The 20,492-nt window shown below is 30.5% G+C and overlaps 1 protein-coding gene across 11 annotated transcripts in view; it reads left to right on the plus strand.

Annotated features, from left to right (window-relative positions):
* The window catches only part of LOC126835174 (glucose transporter type 1), a 60,374-nt gene that overhangs the window by 10,308 nt on the left and 29,574 nt on the right, over positions 1-20,492 (plus strand). For 8 of the 11 annotated variants that reach the window (XR_007685171.1, XM_050567517.1, XM_050567512.1 and 5 more), the window contains exons 2-3: positions 8,149-8,262; positions 16,971-17,049. Coding sequence is in view for 2 of the 11 variants with exons in the window: in XM_050567521.1 (XP_050423478.1) it covers positions 17,026-17,049 (24 nt within the window). In the remaining 9 variants the exon portion in view is untranslated. Of the gene's footprint in view, positions 1-8,148; positions 8,263-14,651; positions 14,891-16,970; positions 17,050-20,492 lie in introns of those variants that run through there. The other 3 variants (XM_050567513.1, XM_050567520.1, XM_050567519.1) reach the window with 2 other exon arrangements.

Consider the following 20,492-nt stretch of genomic DNA (forward strand, 5'->3'; position numbering starts at 1 on the left):
TTATTCAACCAACACAGCTGTTTGCAAATATTATAATAATTGCGAGTGTTACTCGACTCGTTTCACGGTACATTGTCGTCTCATGGTATAGGCTATGCACAGCTATACCGCATAGTCGGCAGCTGTGTCATCGCATGATTGTGGGAGAATTGCAGTGCTTGTATTGTATACAATAGTTACTACAATTTGCATAATATTATTGTCTTGAGAGCCAAAAGGGCAAAGGCACCAGTTAGTTTTGGTTTTTCAGTTTTTATTTAAGAGTGCTAATGATCATCATTTATACAGTAATTTCAGTACAGCTTAAGAAAAGAACAAAAATCGAGGTTAAGATAACCTCCTGACGGTTATTTCCGATGGAGTCGATGGTGATGATACTACACTCATCAACAGCTATTCAGCGAAATAGCATTTCACTATTGTTTATCTGATAATTGAGAGAAGGTGCAACTAGACGAATGCGATTATAAATGAATCGTGCGCTAGCTAATGTAGGTTTTTGTACAGAATAAGCTCAATACCGTGTTGGAAATATAATATTTTAAGCAATACCTATTGTAGAATACTGAATAAAAATATGAGCCATATCTTATTGCCATGGATGCGTTGAATTCCCAAAGCTCTGCTTGTTGATTTGTCGCCCCTATTCGTTTTTAGGCCATGTACGCAGTGTATATAGCCTTTAGGTCGTGTACATTTAAAGATTAAAAAACACTGTCGTTCTGCCAATTCTGATTGAGAGCGTGCCAGTAATTCCTTTTTTTCAAATGAACTCCATTCAAATATGCGGAGTTCGAACAAAATGCTCAAGACCCGCTATACGAGTTTTCCAGCCAGAGCCTTCATAATAAAATAACATTGTCGCTGGGACAAAAAAAAAAAAGCGTGAAACCCCTATTTGTTGTGTATGCCATTTTGCAGTGAAAATCCTTAGTGTACGAATAATAATAACCAAGAAAATGCGAATCCATTGTTAAATGGCGAGAGCAAAAGGATAAAGGGATGAAAAAAAGAACATATATAAAAATTCGCTTTCGTCGTTTTTTCACATCTTCTCGTTTGTTTATCATCTCCGGAAACGTTTAATTACACCGACTCCATCTTTTTGTGAACTTGCAAATGAATTGCACTGACAAACTACTTAATTTTGTTTTTTTTTCCTTTTTCTTCTCTTTTACTGAGTTCTTTGGGTCGACGACAAATTTGATTAAAAATTATTCTTGCTAACATTGCACCGTCGTTGTCTTAATAGGTGTACACTTAGAATAGTTTTTTTTTAACAAATTAATTATAAAAACGTATTATAGTTAACAGTTGTATTAAAGACTGCTACCATTCGAGTATTGACCTTAAGAAAATCCCTAATTTCATTCTAGAATATTTTATTTCTTATAATTGCAGCCTATTTCTTATAACTGACTATAATGTAAAATATTAATCGTCTATTGTACAAAAATAAATAATTATTTACGTACACTTTTGACTTGTGTAACTTAATATATCTGTTTGTTTCCAATTAATGTTAAATAATAACGATTGTTTTTTTAGGGTTTATTATAATTTAATAAAATATGTGTCAGCGGAGAACAGGCCTGATTTGTTGTTATGACTTATGAGTTTACGAGTAATACAGTTTTGATCTAATGTAGTTTATCATTAGTGTTATTAGCTAACATACGAAGCATATTTTATTCACCCTTATAGTCAAGTGAGCTTGGTCAATGTGTCAGATACCTTTTGGACGGGTTCCAAGCACATCTCACCACCATTACTATCGCTACAGTCTAGGAAACGATATTTTTTTTAATAAATAAAAAAATATATATCTGTATAGTAATAAAGAAAAAACGGTTGTGTTAAAGCCAAAAAAAAACAAGAGAAAAGGACAAAAAGGAAACGATACTTTACGACAAATTTAGTGTTCAGTCTGCGGGGTGATGGTGATGGTGAGGGGATTAGGGGATTATATTGTACGAAGCTTCCTAAATGCACCTGGCGCAGTCCAGACGTTATTTACAGCGTTTAATTTATGCGGAACAATAAGGGTTTACATTCACTTTAGATGGAAATATAGTCGGTAATAGTAGAGAAAATAATAAGAGAGCAATACTTATTGGAGCTAAAATGTAGCTTTAACATTTTTTTAAAAAGTTTTATGTTTATACTATTAATTGGGTCCAGAGTACTTATTTAATTTATGTTAAATTAAACTTTATTTTAAGATTAATTATTAAGTGTTGTTATGTTATTTTAATTTGCCGAGTTATCATTTTTTAATAATTACCTTAAATTCATTCTATAAAGCTATATTTTGTCAATAATTTTAGTTAAATTAATAACTAGATTTACTTTGTCAATCATGTATTTTTATCATATATATATACGTATTCAACTATATTTGATAGTATGTATATTAATCATTATGTAGTTCATTATCTAATATATTGTATAATCAGAAAATAATATCAAAAGGTTAACTGTCACATTGATTATACTTATACTAAATTTATATAATATCATCATTTTTTTTATTGAAATTTAAATTTTCAAAATATTTTAAAACATTTTCATGTTAAATGCATAGTATAGTAAAATTATTATTAGGTTGTATGTTACATTTCCTATTAATAAAAACGTAAAAGCATAATACTTTTTTCATTGAACTTATTGATGTAAATAGTTTATAATAACTGTTAAATAAAACTTTTATGAATACAGTTAGAAAATAAAAGTTTTGAAAATAACAGTTTTAAAATAACTTTTATCGAAAAAAGTTTTTGTTTATAAAATCAAAATGTTAAAAATACGCCACTCCGCTCATTTCTAAGGATTAAAGTATAGGCAATTTTTCGCTAAATTATCATTTAGAGCTTGAACTATTATTGTATAACTATTATAACAGTAGTGAGGATTCTTTATTGATTGCCCTTATTTTTTAAGTCTATCACAGTCATTCTATAGGTTAATTTTTTTCACAAGAAAAACTGCTCTGCGAGAGACAAATTTTCACAATACACAGAAGAGAACTTTTTCTGTGTAGTAGTGTTTTTTTTTTAAATTACTACTCACTAATTTTTAAAAAACAAATGAAAAAAAAACAATCTTTACGAATGAATTAATTGGATTGTTTTTAAGAAATCCAAAAAAATAAAAAAGCTTCGACACAAGTAAAGCTCTTTGCTTTGTACTGTCAAAATGTTGTAATTTTACTATAAGTATAAACCAAAAAAAACGTATTACGGTCAAAATAGAGCGGTGTCCTCTTAGAACACTAAAAAAGATTTTTGTTTAAAAATAAGATTAAAAAAGCCAGTACAGTGGGGTCGGGGCATAGTGGGGACGGAGAGGTCACAAGTCCACAGATCTTATTATAACTGAAAGTGATTTTATCACTTTTAAATAAACGCTTCGATGCGAATCTCTGGATAGTATGTTCAAACTAATTATGTACTTAAAATTTAATATTTAATCTTGTGCAGGGTGGATGCGATACAATATACTAAACATATTTTCATTACCTGTTGACGGTTGATTCACTTACACATAGCAACCTAGAAACTGACTACGGCCAAAGTGTTAATTTACCCTATTTTTGGTGTTTTTCCTTAATAAAAAAAAATTTGACTACAAATTTTTGAAAAATTTGTATATGTTATAGTTTCATTTTAGATCTACCTTCGGTCTAATTTTCAGATCTAAATCTCTAAACATTGCTTGAAAAGTAAAATAAAGAAAAAAATTCTATCCCTTCTAGGAGAAAGGGTTTATGATATTTTTTTGGTTTGTTAATGTTTATCGATAGCACTATGTTTGAAGAACAATTCATATAAATTTGGAACTTTTTTTACTAAAAGTTATAGAGAATCGTAATTTTAAGCTGAAAAATGTGTACATTTTTTGTGTTTTTCTCGATTTTGATGGGGAAGGGGTGACTTTTTTTTTACATTTTTGGCTTATTAAAGTACCTTTCGGGTATGACTTCTGATATAGAGTTGCTACACGAAAAATCGGTTCAACGGCTTACAAAATATCGTGGGTCCAGACACAAAAAATAAAATAAAAACACATCATTGTAAAAACAAAACCTTCTCAGCTCCGCATCGAAGCTAAAATAGTAATAATAAAATATGTACTAACCGAATCGATACATTTGTGTTCAATCAAAGTTGAAAATCAGTTATTATTTATAATATATTTTAGTTAATAATACAAATAATATATTCTAGCTACCTGCGAATGTCACACAGTATAGTTATGAATGGGCTGTCGAGACGATGTGTATTCAGTGGATATCCAACTGATTCACATTTAATTCTTAGTATCCCTAAAATATATCAGTCTGTAATAATTGTAATGCGCAAAAATAATAATTGTTTAAAAAATGTTTATTACGTTAACAAATACAACATGGAAGCAAATTTAATCGATTTCAGATGTTTAATTTTTTTTAAATTTTACAGCTGTTATAAAATACAGTGAAAAAATAACAGAAACACATCAAATTATTATATAACAAAATGTTTAAAATTAAAATTGTATGGGAGTGATTTTTTAGTCTAATTTTAACTTTAACATATTATATACATGAACTCCAGATGTATAATGTGCGCGTTTGTCGAATATTGTCAATCTTTATTGAAAAAGAGATATATGTACATTAGTCGGTCAGCAACATATAGAATGATTCAATGATTGTAATTTAAAGGACTCGCATACCTATGCTCTATTTTCCACTCTTATTCTGCCTTTCTTTTAAACGCACATACGCACGACAACACGGTCCAACAAGCTCGAATAAAATATGTTCCGTTACATCCCAAGAATTTATATCTGATTGTATGAATTTACAACTATACAAGCGTGTCGGCGATGAGGACAAAACGGTGCAAAAAGGTTTTCGCCGCTCCACAGTCCACACGCGGACCTCGTGATTTATCTACAGCTTACTGAACTCGGTGCCGGTAGTGCCCGAAATGGGATGTAAAACGCAGTAAATAGGAGACGGGTGCGACAAACTTACCGCGAAATTTTCGGTCCAGGTTATGTTTCGACAAACTCGTTTTGCAAATAAAATAAAGCCGTACGAACTTAAATAAAAAAGGTAACTAAATAAATGAGAGGTAACACGCATATATCCGGTGGCTAGCTAATCCGAAACAGCGGGTACTTAATGGACTAGAAGTATGCGCCGCAGCCGTTGTTATGTTATATTACTATATTTTACTTGCTGCCACATACGTTTTATTATAATAAGGACAAAATAATTTGATATCTAGCGGATTCATTGTACATGGGCTTGGAAGATAGTATTAATATAAACTTCACATCGTTCACAGACGGTAATAGCAGAAACGATGGAGGACAACATATATGATAAAGTATAATGTTATTTTGCACCGCTCATGTCAGTAGTTCAGCTGTTTGCATAAGAATATTAGCCTGGTCGAATATAATATAATACAATTATAGTATAGCTACGGTAAAGAACGGAGAAACACGTCCTAGATATAAAACATCATTGTCGTTGTAAATTGTATGTGTATAATATCATATTTATTAGGGTTGTATTCAAGGAAAACAAAATGGTAAAATGAATGACATAACAATATCGTTGGCTTTGAAAAAATATATACAAAATAATTAAAAATTACTTTAAGAAAACAACGGAAATGAATAGACAACTGACGAACACAATCTAAACTCTTAGATTTGGAGCCGAACTCGAGTTTGAAAGCAGTTGTGACTTGTGGAGTTTTAGCCATTACACTATACTATAGAATTTCAAATTCAGGTTGGCTCGTCGAATTTTAGCCCGGAGTCAATTTGTAAACTTCACACTCATTCACGTCGCATAAACGATCCAAGATGATGATGAAGCTCCTTTTTGTCGTTACAATAGGGGGATGGGCTTACGCGCGCGTTGATTGATGGTGGCGACATTTCTACTACTCCGAAATCGTTAAGCGCCCCGTACACCGACTTGAAACGCTACCCTCCGCTTTCCCCGCGCTCTCTTAACTACATTGTAGCCCAAGATAAGTGGAAAACTCCCGTGTCAGCCGGCACAACAAACAAAAATGGCACTTTTAAAAGAGGGCCTGGTAAGTAAAATATTTAAATACTCGAAAGGGATTTTAAAAATTATTTTATTTGAAGTCGAAAAAGAAAAGCGGTCCAAAGAAAAATGTTTGTATTTTATCAGAACAAAGTATAACAAGGGGGCACGTTTATTGGAGTTTAAATATTGGGTTTATTATCAAACGAACTGTTTTTCGATTTTCTTTGTTAATATCAAAACTCCAGTAGTGTTGGTATTTTTCTGAATATTCTGTAAATGGTATACAAAACATTAAGAAAGTGAATTGCACCCTAATGATTATCTGTTTTTTAATAGAGATTTCTAGAGAGTGGAGTGGAAAACGTGAATAGATTGGAATGCTTAAAATAACATTCATAGTTTATGTTAATCTTATCTGTCAAATCTCTTTTCCATTTAAAATCAGTATAATCATAGTCTGTATGATAGTATGTACATATAATAAATACGATCGTCATAGTATAATTAAGCGTCAATTATTGGTTATACAGATATACCAAGTGTGTGTTAAAGAATACAAACTAAATAAATTATTGACAACTTTTAAGCCCTAAGTTATTTTCTACTATTGTTAGATTTATTCAAATTAAAAAAAAACATTTCTCGGTTTCTTTAGTGACAATATGTTTTGTGGATAAAAATATCTAGACATGCCTTTCCTGATAATTGACGAAATAAGTAGACATAATAATAATATTTTTTAGGAAATAAATAAGTTTTATAAAATATATTTCTAATAAAGTAAACTAAAAAAAAAAAAAAAAGTTTATAAAAAGTTTTTAGCGCTGTCATTTTTTAATTTTTTTATAATAATTTAATTTAAGACATAAACCGTATTAAACGACAAATCTTCAATAGTAGTTACGTTTTTACTCGAGTTATTTAGAATTTAGTGACAATCGTAACCGATAAGCCGGGCTATCTTGCACATATTAATTTTAAATGGCGCGTGCTACTGATGTCCTCTTCCCGCCTTCGACAGTAGATACCTATACGATTTCGATTATAATTTAAAATAAACTGTCAATATTATCGTTACTTGGTTTTAACAATATTTACATATGTACCCCATATATGTGCGTATCATATTAATAATTTATACATATTTAAACTAGAGAGTCGGGAAATACACCACGCTGTTTCTGGTTTCAGCACGCTTTCCCCTCCCCCTCCTCCCGGGATCAATACGCCGGCCGGCCACCGAAGGGTAGCTCAGGGCGTGGCGCTCTCATATGGACCGGCCGCCACATCTTTGCCGCCCATTCCGCTCTCCTTTTTCCAGACTCTGGTTATCACTGCCGCTCCTCGACTCATCCGACTATCACCTCCTCTTCCCAGACATCGCGTAGTTTTATCTTTCACCGCCGCCGCCGCCAAAGGGTGTGTGAAAGGAATCTGTATCCTAATTATACGAAAGATATTATTATGCAAAATTAATTTATGCATTGTACTCGAGAAATGAACATAATTTGCATTACACGATTGCCTATTGAATAACAAGAAGACCTAATATTCGCCCGTGAATCTACGAACCGCATTAGACAATTTAAATTTTCCTACCGGGAACAACCACCACTGCTGTGCTTGTATTCCATTCATACACACTCAAACCTCGCTTTCCAGTGAAAGTCATTATGGCGTTATTTTGAAAAGTTGCGGCGTTGTCGATTTCATTGTTTCTATAACCTTCTACATTATTCTTGTACATTTTTCGGTGGTTAGTAATCGAAAAAGGCCAAGAAAATCCAATAAAGCGTTAATTAAATACTTAGAGGTGTATTTGTTGTTAATTAGTTATTAGCTCACTTATTGTTAACCATGAACCGTGAGAGCAGTATTGGTAATCTGAATTGTCGTCTGGTTTTCAGTTGACATAGTTTAACAATTATAATATATATTAATTATCAGTAGTATATCATTGTTATGGTTATATTAATTAACTGATACGAGGCTGGTGCACATTTATTATTCACTATAAAATATTGATTATAATAATATGGTATTTATTATTAAACCATGTACTAAAATATGTTGTTAATATTTATTTTTAGATCCGCCAATAGAGGGAAAATAAATCACTAAATAGCTACCGAAAATTGTTCTTCTTGCTGTAATACAGGAGTGTCAATTCGTTTAATTGTATTGAACCATATTCATGTTTACTGGTGAGTTATTTAATTGGTAAATTGAGTTTAGATATAAGGATAAGTGCGTATAATTCTTAATGCAAGTTCCAATAAAAATAATTGGAATTATACCAACTTAAATTTGATACTATTTATTACAAAATAGCTGTTATTCTGATAATATAATGGAAAACGGATATAGTGGTTTATTATGTAATATGTAGCATTATTTTTTTTGTTTTCAATTTATATTGTTATTGTAGCTTAAATGTTAAAATAGCTGTATGAGATGTAAAAAATATTTTGAAGTGTCTTTAATTCAGATGCATGTGAAAAGTGAATCCTTTTCATATCTTTCAGAGAAATCGTCTAAAGAACTTGGTTTATATAAACTGCAAAACCTAAACTACACAATCACACAAACTTGTTTTAACTATTTGTGTAGTTACAGTTTGTAACTATAATTTTAATTTATTCATTAGAAAAACCTTTTAATAAGAATAAGTTTGCTTAACATGTTTTTTTCCAGATTTTATAGTGTTATAAACTAAGCTGAAAATATAATATTCACTAATATCTTCATTAAAATATGAAATGATGATAACATTTTTAATTGGATTTTGTTAGATTCGATTATGATTAAATGCTAGATGGTGCCTACGAAATCGCCCTTTCGATTTTAAAAGTTATTTTACCGTAATTTTAATACTTACCAAGTATTACTTTACTTTTGCTTCAAATGCATTAGTAAATTAATTAAATTAATATAAAAACTATGATCACAAATCATAAAAATGTTTACACATTAATTTACGATTCCCCTTTTATTTAGTTTGGTTATTGAATGCTGATGGAATTTTAAAACATTTTTTTTTTTTATGACTTTTATTATAAACTAACTTACAGTGATGAATATCTGTTAATTCAGAACAAATGGCTGAAATTGAGCTACTATTTTCTATTTACATTTTTTGACAGTCGACATACCCGTAATATATTGTATGAAAGCACATAGAGTAGTTTTCGTTCTATAAAACGGTCTAGTCCAAAGGGACGTGAGAAATTCGGTTTGTTAAAAAAAGTGAAGTAAACAACCGTAGTGCATTTTTTTCTGCTATTTTATTAAATAGACTAACACATTCACACAGGGCTTGCGGATATTAATATAATAGATAACTCATAAATAATTTATTTTTTATTGGAAGCCACAGTTAAAAAAATGTGTATAGAGTTAACCAAATTTTACAAATACTACTGCAATATTTTTGTTATTATCAGTATATTAAAATCGTGCCGAACTAGTCCGATGGTAGTTAAAAGTACCTGCTTACCGCCCATAAAACATTCCACACGTCTAGTATATCTTGTACATACATATTATACGATTAATTTCGCTCTTACAAAATCAGGCGCCCCGTCAAACACATACATGTACGTATAAGGTTTGCAGTTTATATTATTATGAATGTATGTATGTGTGAAAGTATAAAGGCTGGTGTATATTATGCATTATATATTGTGTATACTGTATAGTTTAAAATATTATATGAAGTATTATAAAACGAGAAGGGCAATTTCTAGACGTTTAAAACGTTTATTATAATAAATGTGTGTGTGTGTGTGTATGTAAAAAGGAGTGGCGTGTAGAGAAGGGATGAGAGGTATAATATATAAGTATAAAGAGTCGGGTGCGGTGAGTGCGTTCAAATCGATGCGTGACTCCGAACAAGATTGATGACGTCATAAAACGGGCGTTGTGACGTATGTCGGAAATTATTTCTCACTATACTCCACCACTAACGGCACCCAACTGGCATCAGCGTATTAGCTCCAACCTCCTATGAAGCAAAATACCTATGTAAAAAAATAATAATAATAAAGCTTCGGTATTCCTAAAACTAGTAAAAAAAATTGAATTCAAAAACACCAAAATCGAAGAAAAATCCTAAGTTCTAAGATAGGAAAAGCAATAAATATAAAATTATTTAGGTTGCTTTATAAAAAAATATATTTATATTATTGTCAATAAGTTCAAACAATATTTTAGATTAAGGCGTTATCCGAAAGAGTACACTTTACTAATTTTTTAGCCCATAAGAGCACGAAAAAACCAGCCGAAAAGAGCTCACTTTTTATTTTGGTATTATCTCCCAAAAGAACATGAAAATATAACAGAAAAAAAAAACATATAATTGTGAATGTAAGTAAATAATATTCTTTTTAAGCAGAAATTGTAAAGCTAGTTGCGAGATCTCACTAGTCGTCTAACTTTTGTTTAATACCATCATTATTATTGCATTATAATATTTTCAACTTTGGCTTTTGAATTCCATCGAAGATTGGTTGTATAATACCTGAGTGAAATAATTATATTGAGACAAAACAATTAATAACAGTATGAAAATTCCATAAAAATAAAAATTGAGCGATTCCAACTAATTTTAATTTCTAGTAGTCTTCCTTCGGCATTTCAGTGTATTTTTTTCATTTTAACCCTAAGGTAATTTATGTCAAAAACAGACATACGTCAAGTATCAACAAACAAATTATTTGATTAATTCCTGCAATTTGAGCTACTTAGGGATTATTAGTTAGAATTTGTATTTCCAATTATCCATCATGAAATCAAAATAATGACTCCTCCTAATATATATATGCGTTATCTACTAAGCGTACATAATATATTTTGTATAATACAAAATAATTTAACCTCGCGAGCCCGTGTACACAATGTTGTCTCTTATTGAAATGTTAATTTATCACGGATATTTAATTGTCGAATCGTTATTCCTCTCTAATATATTGTTATTGTTATTGATAATTGTTTTAACAATTAATATCATATAAATTACTTCGCTGTTCGGGCCGATGACCCACGTCGATGATACCTATCGAATGTTTTATATCGACACTTGATTAATTCTCTGTGTTTTGTGGTAGGTGTGCGGCGAACCTTTTTTAAAGACGCTTGTTTAACGGTAAGAACCTCGTAAATTGGGGAATTAATAATGAGACGATAGGGAAAAAACGTTAAAAGGATGAATGCTTTTTGAGATTGATGAACGCGTAAAGTTTTGTGCTGTACATTAATATCGCTGATTCACTTTTTAGGTTTGCTCCGGAGTTTCTCGTTGGTTTTTGTTTATCTCCTAGATCTTATACGAATTACGTGGATTTATGGTAACTAATTTTTCATCAACCGTTCGTTTAAATTATCAGCACACGTTCCTTATGATGAAGTGTAAGCAGTAGTCTATAGCCAGTGTTATAAAATATTATAAGTGTAAAATATAGTAATATTAAAATATAATAATCAATTATGGCGGAAACATGACAACAAATAAAAAAGAACTAGTAAAATTGTATGCAAAAAGTTGTTTTTAATATTATTATTTATTATTAAAACAGTATTAGAGCTAAGAAGGAAGTACTTTTCTGTCTGAAACAAAATTGTTGAGCTCAGATTTAAAGAAAAGATTCGGTGAAAAATCGTTTGCGCACATGATAATATCTTATGTCGTGTTAGACCTTTTCCCCCTACATTACAACATAATCTACTTACTTGGGCATACATAGGTATAATATAATTTTATACTCTTCATCAATATATAGATATAATTTAAACAATTTATAATTATAGATAACAGTTTACAAATTCAAACGAAACTCGATTTCAAAATAAATGCTCTTTAGACAAAACAAAACAACTCCCAAAGAAAACAAATATTAGAAAAACAACAGCTTTATTTTGATTACTTACGTAAAAATTGATCTCTTTACTTACTCGTATTTAAAAAAAACTTGCGTGTAAACTACTACAGTTGTGAGTTATTTGTGAATTTTTAACGTTTAAATTTATTTTAACAAACCGTTTTTTGCCGTTTTGCAAATTTAATAATTTATAGTTTTACGTGTAATGATTGTAAAAAATCCTTCATTTTTCAACTCGCCAGTCTATGGCATTATAATTGTGTCAGATAGAAAGTCCTAAAGACCTAAATCTTAAGGGCGAAGAAAAATGTTGTATCAATTTAATATGTATAATTTTTTATAGTTTTAACATAGTAAATTATTTAAGCTAATATGTTAGTGTTATGCTTACCTGAAAATGTGCGCAAACAACTATATTTACCTGAAAATAGGGTTTTTACTGTTTTTAGTTAAGTACGCAAACGAGCTGTCTTTTAGGTAAACATGCCAAATTAAGAGCAAAAGATAGATAAAAAGGTGTTCGGATGCGATTGAGAATGATAATGAGGACAACTGGTGTATGCAAAGGTGATGAAAGGGATTGTGTCGATTAGAGGTTTAGCTGTTTAGAACAAAAGTGACCCACCCCAAATAGTTGCGATGTAGTCGAAGGAGAAGAAGAAGAAGATATTTCAAAATCTCATAAATATGGTTTTGTATACTTTATTAATTTAATCACGGTGGTGCTTGACGTGTGCTTGATAATAAACTCCAATGTAATCGTTTTTACTGTAATTTTTAACAATCGATTTAAAAATAATTAAGTTGGTACATTCGGAACGCATGACACGGTACGAATACGGTGGTACGAATGACATAATTATACCAAAAATCGAAATTAGAGAATGGAATACCGTGAAACTACTATTACCATCGATTTCTTGCAAAATAATTACATGCATTTATGCGAACAGGTTTTAGACTGGTCCCGATAGTTGTAAAAACAAAGAATAAGGGGAGTTTAATCTAAAGGAAAATGTATAATAACTATTTTAAATCTTTTTCTATTGTGGTTTCTGTTCAAACCCAATTAAATTATAATGTTCTTTAATATACTTCCACTTTGTTTTGCGATTAAATTAAGTCCAAATAAATCATGTTTACCGTATGCCACGTCAAGTCAGTCAGATTTGAACATATTGATTTTACTCAGACAAAATTTGATGTGATTTTTTTTTAAATATCATTTTTTTAAACATATTATTTTATACATTTTCACGCAAAAACAATGGTCTTTTTGTTACGCTGACGTTTGTGAATTGTTAGTAAAATGCTTTTAACAGCAGTAATTATTTTTTAAATATCGGAAACGCTCTTTATATTTTCTCTCTGTTATTTTTTGTGCTTTGAGATGCCATTTATTTTATCGTTTTAACGTTGGAATATTATTTATGAACTTTGTTCTCGCATAATATAATTATATCTAAGCAAATTTTTTTCAGCAGAAAGTTTAGAGCATTCTAGAGGTTTAATAGGTCTTACGGTGTAATATACACATTTATTTATATTATGCTTGAACATTTTTTCTGACTTGAACGATATTTGTTACAAGAGACCTTATCCCGAAAATAATAACGACCGAATCTTGTCAAAGTATTTTTATTAAGTTCGATAAATGGTTTACTATTAAATGACATGGTTACGATTATTTATCAAGGATTTGATAAAATTTGACTTTATTTGACATATTTAGTTATGTCCACTTATTAAGAGGTATTTTATTATTAGTTTTTTATTTATGTATTTTGTTTTAATGGCATGTGGCATTTTATTAAACGACATACAATCACGTCTTTATCCATACAATCATAATAGAAGGTGTACATAATATACTGAGCACAGGTGCTATGAAGCCACTTCCAGTAAAGAGTTTTCTAACCTATATTGGATCGTATGACTTCTTGCGCTCAAGTCACCTGATGTCTTCAGAATTACCCTACAAATAACAATAAATTGCATTGCACATGAACTCCAGTCGTGTCTTGTGTTTGTGGAAAAACTTGTTGATTTCATTTGCTACTATAAGACAGCAACATAATGCGGTGAATGGTATCGTTTGTGTTCCAAGTACCGATATGCTACAACAATGGTACACAGAACATGTTCTGACAACGTTGGAGGAGTCCGATATTGGTTTGGCTTGCACTACCCCTCAGTTAAATGCAATAACTTTTTTTGGACTTATGTCCAATTCGGCTTGAGGATGTACAGGTGACGTTTGTTGTGAAGTAATAGTCTGTAGTGTCTTCCGACTAACCAGAATAAGTTTATCAATTTTTCTTTGGTTTGCAGTCTTTTCTGTCGGGCGTGAGGTTTCAAATTGAAACGTGAGTATAAATTAAGCGAGTTGTACTCAGTACGCGTAAAGACGTTAGATACATTTTTTTTTTTTAAATCGCTTAACATATTTTTGTAGGCGGGTAGGTATAGCAGCTGAATGCATTCTATGGTTTGAATGTTTGAAAAGGTAGGCAACTATATAACTATAATGCATACGCTACACGCAACAGCAGTCGTTTGAGAACCGGTTTCCAGCTGTTATCGTAGATAAAGAATATTACGGTATCAACTATCGACTGTAATGCGACGCATCGTGACGTACAACAGAATCAGCTGTATGATATCTCATATCACACATTTGATTATTACAATGCAGCCAGTGTTCAGTAGACGGTAGCCCTAGTACCCACTCGGTAGTCGAACGTCACGCTTTGTTATCGGTGTACGCGTTGACCGGTTATTTCAGTGTATTTTCTTTTCTTCAGTGAATGTCTGCGATCGTAGCGAGTCACTAATGGTTTGCTTTCGGCTGCGTACGATTTTAAAAACCATGTGTCGTCTACGTGTCGGTACTTAAAAATAATATATAAGTATTTAGTACGCGTCCATTGGATTACTGTTTTGGTATAGCTACCGGGTAAATAAAAATGACATTTTATCATCTGGATACTGGATTTTAATAGTTTAGCCTATAGGCTTAGTTCTTGGTCCAACCGCTTACATGACTTTGGATTAATTGGCCGAACACATGTTCCAAGATAGATTTTTTCTAAATTATTGATGTTCAGATCCTTTTCTAGCAAAATCTATAGATAATGACGTGCGGTTGGCTGATTAAAAAACAATCGGAAACCTATTATGTAATATTCTATTATGTATATTTTCTCTTGACTGGAAAGCTGTTTGAAGTTATTATTCCATGAACTAAAAACAATAGTTTCAAACTATCGGTTCTTAATATACAGTATAATGGCGTACATAACATTTTTATATACTTCATAATAATAATATTATCGATCATCTTGGTCTGTCCTCGTTAATAACACTCTAATGTTACGCATGTCAGCTATTGCTTTTAATATTATATACGCAATGATTAATGTTATTACTTATTATAGGCGGAATAATTTGTATATAACATAGGTCATAGACGAATATGTATACTCCTGGATAGTAGTGAGTTTTAAAATTAAGTTACGTAACGGTTAAGTATAAAAAGTTGATTAAAAACGAATTCTATACTAACTCTGTTCAACACTTTTGATATCTACAAAACTTTTAGTAAAAATGTAGCCTTAAATATGTCCAACCACTGAATAGGTATACTAAGTTTGTGTCGAGGCGCGGATTCAGGGAGGTGGGTCATGACCCCTCCAGGAATTAAACTTGATCTTCGCATTTATTTAAAAGCTACTAGAAAACTAAGGTTTGATCGGTTAAAAATAATAAAACCTGACCTTATCCACAACAATACATCTACAATTTAATTTTCCCATGAAATTGAATATGTGCATTATTCCCATAATTCGTTTGTTTTATTATCGGCGTTTTATTTCAGAATTGTATGTCTATATATGAGTCAAAACGCCTAATACTTTTTGAAACTTACCGTGTATATCTGCTACGATGATAAGAACGTTCACGCTTTTTTTTTGGAATTTTTTTCGATTATTTTGGCCATGGTCGTATAAAGAATTTTTAGTTTTTTCTTTACTGTTCTTTTTTATTTTTTATTTATAATATCTTCGGCAATCAAAATAAATTATTAAAATCAGTTTCTTATTTAAAATAATCTTAGCTTTCTGAAAAATTAATTTTTTTTTCGAGTAACAGAAAGTCGTTAAAATTTTCTCACAAAGCTGAAAAAAATTGTACATAAAATTGTCTATTAATTATCCAAACTGGGTTCTCCATAAAAATGCTTAGAAAAACTATAAAAAAAGTAGTAAAAATTCATAGAAAAGTCGAAAAAACGGAAAATTATCTAATTTTAACACATAATTCTTTCAACTGTTTTGATTACTGTGTTATTTTCCCAATTTTTCCAAATAATTATGTGTAAGTATTTTTTTTACTTTAATCAATTTGACACCCTTCTCCCAATTTTATTTCTAGATCCGCTCCTGTTTGTGTCATAAATAACTGAAAATCAATATTTTAAATAAAGAGGCCAAAGGACTAAAATCGACGAATAGACGTTGATGCTGGGCAATGTAATCACTTATTTAATCATGATATTAAACAAAATTTACAATAAATTAATTACCAAAAAAATTAATACTAGCACTGCTGAATGATATACGAAACAAATAAATTGATAATATGAATAGGCTACATATTATTTTGTGTTGACAAATATTTCCTAAAACGTATTTGTCTTCCTATATTGTTATAATGATGAAAGCTTCTGTTATCTGTTTATAACGATTGATGTTTTGTTATAAATATTCAGTAGTTACATAATAGGCAATAGCCAACATATTATTACGTCATAACGATGCACGGTCCAATAATTTGTATTTTTAATAATAAAAAAGAATTAATTAATTGCTATCAGTATGATAAGTTTACATTAAAATTCTAAACAAATATTAAGTAATATATTTTTTAGTACTAAATCTAATTGTACTAATTAATAATTTTTATTATTATTATGTATAAATTTAGATAAAAATATGTTTTATTTAAAATAATAAAATTTAACGAAATTTTTTCAGAACGCGGCCGTAATCGGTATTTAAGGAATATCCAGCAAATAGACAAGAATAAAATATGAAGACACTGTTCGGGGTCAAGGTAAGATAAAACTTATGGATTTTTATATAATAAATTATCAATAAACATACATTCTAATGGAATCATATACTTTTTTACGCGTGAGAGTTAATCGCGAATTTTACTTTTAATATTATCGCTTCTCGTATATAATAATATTATATAACAAGCATAAGTTATTAAATTTCACTTACCGAGCATATACCATACATTCCTATAGGAGAGGGGTATTCTAATACATGTGATGGATAAATATTGAATTGCGTATAGAGCTTCATATTATAATCGTTAAGTCTTTGTACAGAATTATGGCGGGATTACCATTAAAATTAGTCAGATGGTCAGTAATAATAATGATGTTGGAACTATGAGACGCTTGGTCGTGTGTACACAGTACATGTCATGTCGCGTCGTGTTTGGCCACATAAATTATTGTAGGTACATATGTATGTATATAATACATTCTGGTATCGTGTACACGATTCATGTTTTGAGTTGGCTTGAAGAGGGAGGAGTGTGGTTTAAGGGGTAAGGATAGCATACACGTGCATTGCTTTATGGTTCCATTAATCATAGACCGGGCTTGAGGTACATTTGACAGGTTTTCCTACTTCGTGAGCCCTCCCCTGTAGCTCGTTCGAAGCCAATTCGGATACTCTTTTGCTTCCCCAACCTTCCCCTCCCGCACCCATTTATTTCCCTAACGATTTAATACTAATCGTCGTGCCTGCACAAAAGCATTTTATGTCAATCGCAAAGCTAAGTAGCCGCTAGCTCTTGTGTTTTACGATTGAGTTTTAATGTTGCATTAGCATTGTCGTCTCGCCCACTGGTTTGACGGGTAATGGGATCGAAAGAAAAGAAGAAAAAATTATAGTACAAAATACAAATGCAGAATCAGCTTGATACATATTAGTGACGGGAATCCGAAAATCCGGATTTTTCAAAAAAACGCTTTTTAAGTCATTTGAAAATCATATAATTGTTAAATACTATTACAATATAAAGATGTGTACCTAAGTAAAATTTGTTGATAAAAATTTTTAAAAAAAACTCTTAACTTTGTCTATAAAATGCTTTCGGATTCCGGATTTTCGGATTTCAACAAATCCGAAATTCAAAAGGAGTTTATCTCTTTGGTGTTTTGTTTTATTTTCTCATATTTATCAAAAAAATGTTACTTAGATATAAAGCTTTATATTGTAAAATTATTTAACACTTAAATGATTTTTAAGTAGCTTAAAAAGCGTTTTTATGTGAAAATCCGGATTTTCCGATTCCCATCACTAATACACATATATTTTGAAAGGCAAAGTTACAAACACATAATACAATATAATGACAGTTGACATATTGTGTGTTATAGTTGTGTGCATAATCGTTTATAGTTTATTGAAAGTAGATAAACCCAATAAGGTACAAAGTAATTTTATTCTGTAGACCAAAATTAAAATAATAATTTTATTGTTTTTTGCTTACGATACTTTTATATTTAATATTTAAATTGAACTGAACAAATAAAACTACCAAGAATCGATGAATTGACACAGTTAACCATACTATTTATAAAAATTTTTAATTAGAAACTAGATGATAATTTAACCCTTTTGTTTTAATTTGTATTTGTATTGAATTATGTTGCACCTGCGTTATTTTTATTGATAACATTTTTAATATACTCGATCATAAAACTAAAAAAAATGCATAACATAAGAAGCCTACATTGTAGTCGGTAGTAGTACAGTGTCATACTATTTATACATATTACATACGCAGGAAGATATTTCGAGCAAGCTAATTTTCTGTTATCGTACTTAGCCGATCGAGCTGAAAACCACTTTGTTTCATTACAGTCACTTTCTGACATATTTTAAAACTAATAGACATTTTCCTCGCAACATACATACCGACTGCTGCTGCACGCGGTGAAAGCATTATTATTATACTCTTGGGCAATGACGTTGTCAGAATTTTCAATTTTCTCAAGGAGAGGGGACATCTCTCGTGTATACTTCTATTGTCTTACAGTGAAAGCTTTTCAATAATTTTTTAATTCGGTCGCAATTTTTTTGGTTTAATAGTAGTACAGTCGATCGTTTCCATATCTTGCTTTTGCTTTTCATGAGCTTTCTTTTTGTGAAATTCGATAACGAACGACTTAATGCCAGTAGATACAGTAAAAGCTGGCTTATATACCATATCGATTATAAAATAATGAAACTGCCTAGTGTGGCTCAGTTCAATAAGTTATTAACTTAATAAAACATGGTATACGTGGTAAATAAATAACACGTTCGTTAGTAATGGTATAAACGCTGTATCCTTGATATAATTATTAGTTACTAATCCCGTATGCTAAGTTAATAAAACGTACCAGTAAATTAACATTGTGTGAAAGAGAGTTATAAGTTAAATGACAAGACTTCGTATGTACATTTATAAGTACTAAAGAATTTAGCATTTTATTTCTTATGTACAACAAATAAATAATGATAAATATTTGACATTATTATGACGTTATTATGTTTAATGTCTATTACTTAATTTTTTTTTAAATATAAAATATATAGTATTTTTGAGTCTGGTAATTTATGAAACCTCGTAGAACTTTAATTTTCACCGTGATTCATTATACTACTTGAGAACTGAGGTCGAAAAGTAATAAATATTTGTATGATTGGGCTTGTTAAATATTCAACGTAGTTACGTAAACAAAAACATAACAATTTGTACATGAAGAGCATTGTACTCTCTAGTGGCGCCCTCCCTCTGGGTTTTACCAATAGCTTATAAGTATTTGCTATATTTTACTCATAAATAATAATTGGTGTATGTAAGCTGTATATTACCAAATCAATATCTTTTGTTCCTTAAAATTAAATATATTTTTTTTTTTTTTATATTCTTTTCTGAAGAAACGAAGTCTGCAATTATACATATCGCTAAATTTTACCATGTAAATAATAACAATTAATACTCAATAAGTAACGCGATAAAATTGTTGAACTCATCTGCGTGGCTAATCTGATCACTCGCTATCCATTCAGGCATTCAGTCAATCATGCGAGTTCCAATAACGTTCTCGCATCATTGGTCTGCGGTCGTTTTTGGGTTTTCATAAAAACACTAACTCAAAAAATGATCGTTCTTACCATTAATCACGACCGTAGTTAATCGTTACTCGCCATTAAACCGACCTAAAGATGGGTTTGGGTTGCCAACATACCCTGTCGCCATAAAGCAACAAGACAAATGTACAAATACTATAAAACACACACACACACATATATATAAATATAGTGGTTTCTGATACTGTATGTTGGTATATGGTGTACAGCTTTCAACCCGACAAACGAAAAACTACTATATGGAAGGATTATTGTTTAGTTATGTACTACGTAAAACAAATGAAATTTCACTGCAATTATAAAAAAAAATTATACGATATAAAATATTGAAAAAAA

The sequence above is a fragment of the Adelges cooleyi genome, unplaced genomic scaffold (assembly GCF_023614345.1).
Source record: "Adelges cooleyi isolate 19-005CV unplaced genomic scaffold, UGA_ACOO_1.1 ACOO_flye_CR_arks_rails_tigmint_CR_PRNA_23, whole genome shotgun sequence".
NCBI classification, from domain to species: domain Eukaryota; kingdom Metazoa; phylum Arthropoda; class Insecta; order Hemiptera; family Adelgidae; genus Adelges; species Adelges cooleyi.